At 35.3% G+C, this 9,695-nt stretch overlaps 1 protein-coding gene across 2 annotated transcripts in view; it reads left to right on the plus strand.

Annotated features, from left to right (window-relative positions):
• LOC109849607 (ubiquitin-conjugating enzyme E2 variant 1D-like) overlaps nt 1–9,411 on the plus strand; it is a 13,247-nt gene extending 3,836 nt beyond the window's left edge. For both annotated transcript variants that reach the window (XM_020419463.1, XM_020419464.1), the window contains exons 2-5: nt 5,153–5,292; nt 6,675–6,800; nt 6,896–7,022; nt 9,090–9,411. In XM_020419463.1, the coding sequence (XP_020275052.1) occupies nt 5,153–5,292; nt 6,675–6,800; nt 6,896–7,022; nt 9,090–9,151 (455 nt within the window). In that variant the 3' untranslated portion in view covers nt 9,152–9,411. The remainder of the gene's footprint in view (nt 1–5,152; nt 5,293–6,674; nt 6,801–6,895; nt 7,023–9,089) is intronic.

Consider the following 9,695-nt stretch of genomic DNA (forward strand, 5'->3'; position numbering starts at 1 on the left):
AAAATATCTGCACCACAACCTGTAGCTTATTTGAATTTATTTTAGGCCATTTAAGTTGGGAATTTAGCCCATTTGTCAATAATGTCATATTATAGTGTTATATCTAATATTTGCATAAATAGATAATAGTTGTCCACCCCCTAAGAAAGGTTTTCTGGATCTGCTACTGTTAATCGCTCATGTAAGTAGTTTAGTTGGTTTCAAAAAATTAACCTCTACTTAAATGATAGAGTGCTGCTACGGGGACCCAAAATATAGGACCAAGGGAGGGGACAGGTGAGGTGTCCTCTCCCTATTGCATAATGAGTTGGTCATGCCAACTTATTATGCAATAGGGAGGGGACACCTCACATGTCCCCTCCATTGGTCCCATATTTTGGGTCCCCGTAGCAACACNAAAGAGATGAGATTCAATTCATAAGCTGACAGTGTCCATCACCTATACCCTTCTCAATCCTCAAATCTCAAGCTCCTCCAACAATCTGAAACTTCTTGGAACCTGCCACAACAGAAGTTATAGTTTTGTTTCTAACCAACATGATAGTGTACAGTAAGCATAAAACATAATACTATATCATTTAGAAAATGATTTAAGGACCCAACAATCAGCCTCGCTTAAAATTTTCGATTTTTTCCATTGCCCCAAATTGGATCTTGCTAGGATACAGTTAACCAAAAGTCCAATTTGCAATAGTTGCGTCTTAATTTCTGCAAGCAACCGAGCCTCAACAGCTCAGGCCATTACGTGCATGAGCGTCAGGCTTGTTCTCTAATTTCCAGTCGTAACCATTACTTTTTGCATGTATTCTATGTGCCGGTTTCTTGTTTAGAAAATTCAAATTTTGATGCTAGAAATATTTTTAATGCGCTGTGATCCAGTGCGCAAATCATTTGTTACACAAGACCCCCTTTTTTTTCAGCGTAAAACGGCACTCATGCCTAAATAATATTAAAAATATTTGTTTTGCCAATTTGACATTGAAGTCTCTAAACATTTTCTTTCCACTAGATTAGGATAAGATTTTCTTAGCCGCTTCCTGCTCTTAGTAGAGGCTGTTCTCACGGGCTCCAAGCCACTCATGCTGTTTTAATGCACCATTTATCACGACCTTGCATTGTTGTATATTGGAATTTTGGCAGATCTTAAAATAATCACGCAGATGTAGCATTGTGTAGTTAAAGCTTTTTAACGTATGGAACAAGCTTTACATTTTGAACCAGACAAGATCGATAACATCTAAGCAATCACTTATTGTTATGGACGATTATGTTGAACTCCATGGAGAACGTGCTGCGAATGTCTAACTTTATTCTTTTAACAAGTTGAGAAGGATGGACCATTTTTATGAATCAGTAATTTTATATAGCTAGTCCAATTCTTCAGGTGGAATTTCAGTCGAACGTCCAATGCCCTAAGTGAACTCTGCTTCTTTAGATAGTACATTTCGTAAAATTACGGTGACAACTATGAATTTCACAGCACTTACTTACAGTAGTGATATTTTCCTAAAGCGATTAATTACATTGCGCGGCTACCCTGACGGTATGCATATGAAAAAAATTACAGCGATTCACCTTGCGAGTCTTTGCTATATCTAAAATTGGCGATGACCATGCAGCAATTGCCGAATCTCGTATATACAATGGGCCTACATCCCAAGAGTCAGTGGCTGCTTTATTTGGGGTTTCTACAGGGCACCTGTGCAATTACAAGCTAATACTCTTCAGGCATTATGTGTTTGTTGAGAGAGAGCCACTGGCACTCCAAGCCGTCACCCGTGTAATTACATCATACCTCTAAATACCTCAAAGCAGTTAAATGTAATTAATCATATTTTAAATTTGTAGTATCTAACAATACTATCATAGTCTGTAGTCTTCCAACCTTGCACAAAGGGCCGATTTTTGCGACAGTCTGCTTGTTGCGGCTATCCTCATCCTGCAGCTTAGATCATTTGTCAAGAGATTTTTTGAGCCTACGCCTACCACAGCCAATGTGAGCTGCTTTTACATCAATCTCTGTCTTATGCCTTAAATTACTTAACCTGTTAGTATTTTTCACATCAACGTTAGCAGAGATAGTTAAAGGCGTTATTCAGCTTGTTATAACTCTGAAAATGCCTTGGTATCCATATTGGGCGATTCTTTGGTTTTGATCTATCACGAATGGTTTCAACATTATCTGATCACTAAAACACTATGAATGGATAATGATGGGTGATGCCCACGGATTGCAAAGCCATCATATAGTATATATATATATAATATATATATATATAATATATATATATATATATAATATATATATAAGATGAGAGAAGCAACTAACTGACGGAGAGAGAAGATGAGAAGAAGAGATGTATGCTTGCGCTAGCCAAGCCAGCAAAAAAGTTCGTGCTTGCGTAGCTGCATGTGACTAATCTGCCTCCAACTGCATTCCAAATAGTTGCATATGCCCACATGCACTCACTTACATCCATGTGAATGCAGCGCAGGTCATCCTATTTTGAATAAGTTGCGAGCGGAATTGTGCCACCCTCACTACGCAAGCATAAAATTTTTGCTGCGTTGGCTACCAAGCAGCCATACCCCATATTTCAATCATATATATATAAATATATAAATACCTTATATATATATATATATATACTATATATATAATAATATATATATATATATATATATATATATGACATTTCTTTTTAATTTTTACCTTCCTATTTCTAAAGTTCGTAGGCATCCTTAATTGGATCATTTATGGGTAAGAAAATGTAAATGTGTTATAAAACTTACTCTCTATTATTGGACAAGTGATGGGAGGACAGAAAACATGGGAAAATATTATTTCTATATATTACTAGTTTTGAAAGTAAAAATAAAATAATCCAGAGACTCAAACCACAACAACAGAAGATATTGGGAACCACCAAGGTTATACCTACAAGTGGGCCTTATTACGAACTAAAATGAGAGAACCTTGGTTTGGAATGCATATAGACATGTAGATATATTTGGTGGTCTCTAAAGTCAAACCTGCTTGTATACACCTATGTCGTATGTGTTTTACAAACTTCCAAAGACTTTCTAAGATTTATAGGGTTAATTGTGGATGGACCCCTGTACTATCTCTCAATTTTAGATAGACCCCCTGTACTATTTTCCCAAGTGTGGATAGACCCTTGAGTGAACTTTTTCGACTCTTTTAAGAGACAAAAAAGCACTTGGGGTCTATCTTCTCCGGTCTAACTATGAGGGATCTATCTGCCTCCTTAAAAAAATATTACTCAGGAGGTCTATACGCACAAATAGAACTAAAGGGGATCTATCTACAATTGGGTGAAATACAGGTGTCTATCTGCTATTAACCCTCATCTTAATTGGATATATTTCTTTCGTTAAAATGAAAAATTGATCGGAATCCATTTTTAAGTGGTTATAATCCAAGCTGACTGAAACTATTGATCCTATTTGGGTCAGAAACCTGCATTAGTGAATCTAAATCAGGATTCTCAAGTATCCGTCTGAAATTTACCCTGTTCTTACACGGTTACACCAAATTGTCCTTATTGCTGGCTACTATATTTCTTGCGTATCATTTCAATAAAATCCAATAATATTGACTATTAAAAGTAATAAACAAAATTCTCGAAGCATGTGATTGAATTAATAACTAAATGATAATGAAAAATTTGCTAAGTGGCCATAATTGACCAAAGGGCCAAGAAAAGGGTGTAAGCCTTTAAAATTTATATAAAATTATAAGATCACTAGTATAATAACACTAGGTATCATTACCATCATTATCATTAGTAGCTAACATTCAAGTAGGAGCTATGTAGCTAGAATAACAAACATATTTGATCTCTTTTATCATTTATTTCCATTGAGACATTTTTAGGATTTATTAATGAAGTGGCTGAAATGACCAAAGGACCAAAGCAAGGATTGAAGACTTTAAAGTCATGTTATTTATCCTGGTAATATGATTTAGACATTACGTTGCAATAAGCATGTTGTCTATAACATGGAATTCTATATAGGTGCTAGCCACCAACCTTTTAAAACAGCTGATACTTTCGGAGTAACTGAATTTAAGGATAGGGCATTAAGTTGTAGTGCGGTTTCAAATGGTATATGCCTCTGTATGATTTTCAACAAAAGAGGTATATGATACATACTGGTTCTGACAAATCTAGTGGAAGTGGATAAGTTGAGGCAACAGGAATTATTAATCAAGGTTCATGTTTTCTGTTCTTTTCTTCAGTGCTATAACCCACAAGAAGATCATCGTAACTTTCTTTTCTCAAGTGTAACCAAGAATATATTGTATTGTTTGTTGGAGGAAACTTTATTATTTGGTATCATACGAGGTTTCAATTTAAGGTCATCAATTGACTTGAGCATGTTAATCATCAGGGGTGGATGTTCATGTGAACTTAATAGGAGCAGAGTGCGGTTTTTTTTTTTTTTTTTGAGCGGGCGGGCGGGCGGGATGCAGTGGGCAGGAGGGAATTGGCCCCAGCTCTAAGAAGTGCTGACGAATTCATTCTCAAAGCCCTCTAAAACCTCTCTAAACTTTCTAATTTGCCCCGCCCCCCCCCCCCCCCCCCGACACACACACACACACACCAAAAAAAAAGGAAGAATAAAAATCGAAAATATCTGCACCACAACCTGTAGCTTATTTGAATTTATTTTAGGCCATTTAAGTTGGGAATTTAGCCCATTTGTCAATAATGTCATATTATAGTGTTATATCTAATATTTGCATAAATAGATAATAGTTGTCCACCCCCTAAGAAAGGTTTTCTGGATCTGCTACTGTTAATCGCTCATGTAAGTAGTTTAGTTGGTTTCAAAAAATTAACCTCTACTTAAATGATAGAGTGCTGCTACGGGGACCCAAAATATAGGACCAAGGGAGGGGACAGGTGAGGTGTCTCCTCCCTATTGCATAATGAGTTGGCCATGCCAACTCATTATGCATGCCAACTCATTATGCAATAGGGAGGGGACACCTCACCTGTCCCCTCCATTGGTCCCATATTTTGGGTCCTTAAATCATTTTCCTAAATGATATCGTATTAGTTTTATGCTTACTGTACACTATCATGTGGTTAGAAACAAAACTTAAACTTCTGTTTGTTGGCAGTTCCAAGAAGTTTCAGATTGTTGGAGGAGCTTGAGAGAGGAGAGAAGGGTATAGGTGATGGAACTGTCAGCTATGGAATGGACGATTCGGATGACATACTGATGTGTTCATGGACTGGGACTATCATTGGTCCTCATAATGTAAGTTTTTCATTTCACCAGTTTTTTCATACTGACGTTTCATAAACTAATTTTTTCTGACATGAATTACCAAATTACCTGACTTATCCATTAGGTTGACCTACTCATGAAATGTGAACATTTCTTTTTTTTCTCTTAGTTTATCCATGCACAGGACCAAACAGAATTCTGTATAGCAAATTTATCATCTTTCTTATTCTTTTAGAATTTTCCTATTGTAAATCATGTCAGCCTTGCTCTTTTTTCAAAACATTCTTCTGTTAATTTAGAGATTTTTCTAACCTAATTAAAATGGTCAATCTGCCTACCTACAAAATGGCTATCTAAGTTCTATGAATCATTAGCTTTTATCAACTAGAAAACCATGAGATGTATCAATGATAGTTTATAGTTTATTTATATACAGGCGCAGGGTGCCAAATGTCCTTCCAATATAGCAAAGCTCCGGCGTTAGTGAGCATTGAGAGTTATAGTTCTATACTCTAACATGGTCCCACAAGTTGAGGGTCTTTTTTATGAGACGAAACCTGGACTCATGTGCAGTAGTATCAAACCTTTTTTTAATTTTAGAAATCCACTTTAAATTCGTGGTTAGTGCAAATTGAACCTAGGTTGCTCTGTTATTATGTCAACGGTCCTTCCACTACACAAGCTTTGGAGTTTGTGAAGGTTGAGGGTTATAGTTTGATACTACATGCCCCCACATTGTTGATTGCTTTTTATGGGCCAAAACTCGGACTCACACAACGTTTTAATTTTTTTAAAAATCTGCTTCAAATTATGTGGTTGATTGGAACCGAACATGGGTTGCTCTGATACGTTCAAAGGCACTTTTACTACACCAAAGCTCCATAGTTGATTTGATTAGGGCTGAGGGTTATAAACTTATCTTTTATACTATAAATATAAGGATTTTTTCAGAGAGGTTTTATACGTCGGTTTCTGCAAAGTTTTCAAAAACAACTGCCATAAGGTGGAAAGACAGAAAGTTGAAACTGTTTGTTAGTGAGGCAACACTTATACATTAGGTGGTGTACATGAATATAGTGGTAGCTCAATCATGAACTTAATATAGTTATTGATTATTACTTCGGCTTCAAAATATATTAAAAATAATAATCTATTTCACAAATGAGTTAAAGAAGAAAATTTTAGAACTTTTTGAAGCTAGAACCTGTAAACCTAGCCATCTCATTCATTTCATATTTGTTATTTTTATTGATCAACGTTGCTAGTTGTCTACCATCTCATCAATGTAGTATAGCTTCTCTGTTTACTTGGAATCAAGATTAACCGTAATAGTTCTTTCTTAATAATTAATCTTTTTTTTTTTGTATGCTTTCATTTGACAATTAAATCTGATATCCCAAGTTTCCTTGTAGACTGTTCACGAGGGGCGAATATATCAGTTGAAGATCTTCTGCGATGAAGACTATCCCAACAACCCCCCAGCAGTTCGTTTCCAATCACGAATAAACATGACATGTGTGAACCGAGAAACTGGAATGGTAATATTCTTCAACTACTTTGTGAAGTTTAATGCCATTGTTCAGTAAGAAATGTGTATTGTACTGGTCTCTGATTTCTGCTTGCAACTTAATAGGTTGAACCTAGCCTATTCCCAATGCTTGCTAATTGGCATAGGGAATACACAATGGAAGATATCTTGATCAGTTTGAAGAAAGAAATGGCTTCTCCCCAAAACCGAAAACTGATCCAGCCTCAAGAAGGTTAGTAATTGTATTTCTTGGGTCTTTGTTACTAGGCCTCTTATAGTTGTCTCAAGAGTAAGGGTGTGTTTGGTTCAGATGCATTTACAATATCATGTATTTTTAACTTCTGCATATAAACACACTTCAATCTGAATGTAACAATAACTTTGTTATCATTAAGCATTTCAATTTTCTTCATGGGCTATAATTCACTTAATCGCCATTTGGTCGAAAAGAATTAAAATTGTCAAAAATCGTGGGTTGCCCGTGAAAATCACACGTTTTGATGTGCACATACTTAATTTCCAATTAGATGAAACGGATAAAATTTCAAAAGTCGTGGGTTATATGCCATGAAAAATAAAAATTGGACATGCGTTCTTCATTGCCATTTGGTCGAAATGAACGAAAATTGACAAATTTGTTGGTTATAGCCTATGAAAATCGTAAATTTTGATGTATACATCATTTCTATTTAGTCAAAACAAGCAACAATTGCAAGATCCGTGGGTTACATCTCATGAGAATCATGAATTTTGAACTATGTGCACTTAATTGGCATTTGGTCGAAATGATCGAACATTGATAAAAATTATGGATTATAGTTCATGAAAGTCACAAATTTTATGTACATATACTTAATTTCTATTTGGTCATTACAAAGAAAAATCCCAAAAATCATGGGTTATAGCCCATGAAAATCGTGATTTTTGAACTACACATACTTAATTGTCATTTTGTAGAAAGGAACTAAAACTGAGAAAAAGATTATGGGCCCATGAAAATCGCAAATTTTGATGTACAATTGTACACATACCTAACTTACCTTCGGCCGCAACGAGTAAAAATTACGACAATTGTGGGTTATGCTGTTGAATTTCATGAATATTTAACTACACGTATTTTATTGCCATTTGATAGAGATGAAAAAATTTGACAAAATCGTGAGCTATAACCCATGAAAATCTCAAATTTTGATATACACATACTTAATTTTTGTTTAGTAGAAATGAAGAAAAATTGTCATGAAAATCATAAATTTTGTACTATGCGTACTAAAGTGTCATTTGGTCTAAATCAATGCAAATTGACAAAATCATGAGTTATAACCCATGAAAATCATAAATTTTGATGTACACATACTTGGTTTCCAGTTTGTGGAAACGAACAAAAATCAATGCAAATTGATTTCCAGTTTGGTCTAAATCAATGCAAATTGACAATGAGTTATAACCCATGAAAATCATAAATTTTGATGTACACATACTTGGTTTCCAGTTGTTGAAACGAACAAAAATTACAAAAAATATGGTCTTACCCATGAAAACCATAAATTTTAAACAACACGTACTTAATTGTTGTTTGGCCAAAATGAAAGAAAATTGACAAAAATTATGGGTTGGCGTATGAAAATTGCAAAATTTAATGTACACAATCTTAATTTTCATTCATCAAAACAAAGATAAACTTCAAAATCATGGGTTAGCCCAAGAAAATAATAAATTTTTAACTACGCGTATTTAGTTACTATTGGTCTAAATGAAAAAAACTGAGAAAAATGCAGGTCACGGCCGATGAAAATTGCACATTTGATGTACACATAATTTCAATTTGGCCGAGATGAGCAAAAATTACAAAAATCATGGGTTATAGGCCATGAAAATCATGAATTTTGAACTCCGCGTACTTAATTGCCACTTGTCTAAATGGACGAAATTTGACAAGATCATGGGCAAATCGCAATTTTTATGTATACATATTTAATTTTCATTTCGTGAGCTGAATAAAAATTGCAAACATCGTGGGTTAGCATATGAAGATCATGAATTTTGAACTACACGTACTTAATTACCAGTTGGTCAAAATGAACAAATATTGATGTCGCGCCCTTCACTCTTCAGTTAATGTCCAATCACTTTTTATTTACGAAAGATGGAAAAAAAAGTGGAGTCACTATCCGATATTTGGTTGTCTTTCCATTTAGATTCCCGTTGTCTAACGCCTATTTAGTGAACCTATAATGTTTGTAGACTCTGCAGTGTAGTTTTGCTGTATTTTAGTGATTTGATGAAGAGTACCTTGCAGGTGGTAGTGATGACCAGAGGATGGAGCAGAAGGGGTTGATGCTGAGATGTACTATCCTTTAACTGGGAGGCAAAATGCGAATAAAATGTAAATAAATATTCTGAGAGAAGATATGCTGAGTTCAGTTTGTAATATGGAGTTCAATTGACAAATAAGCAATAGGCTTATTTGGTTGGGTACTTTGATGTAACAGTACTATGGATAGGAAGGTACTTGAAGATTTATGTCACCAATAATATGTATTATTTAACCCTTTTTAGAGTCCAGTTTTTACCTTTCTATGCTACAATAGTAACGACATTAAATTGGGTATTGTTTCATATTTGATTGTCTGTTTGGTCAGGTTTATATGTTTCCCTGCGTTTTGTGTCTATACTTGGTCGATCATTCTGTAGGTCGATCATTCTGTAGGGTTCCTTCTTTAAAAAAGAATTACTCTTCTCAAAATGCGTTGTTGTGCACTAGGGGTGGGCGTGGACTGAGCCGGTTTAGGCCCGTGACCCGGCCCGTCAGGTTTAAGTCCAGACCGGGTTTGACTCGGGCCTGTCCGAGTTAGAGTGAGTCAGATCTATTTTTCTGATCCCGGGTCTGGGATTAGACTCGACC

The sequence above is a fragment of the Asparagus officinalis genome, chromosome 7 (genome assembly GCF_001876935.1).
Source record: "Asparagus officinalis chromosome 7, Aspof.V1, whole genome shotgun sequence".
In the NCBI taxonomy this organism is placed as follows: domain Eukaryota; kingdom Viridiplantae; phylum Streptophyta; class Magnoliopsida; order Asparagales; family Asparagaceae; genus Asparagus; species Asparagus officinalis.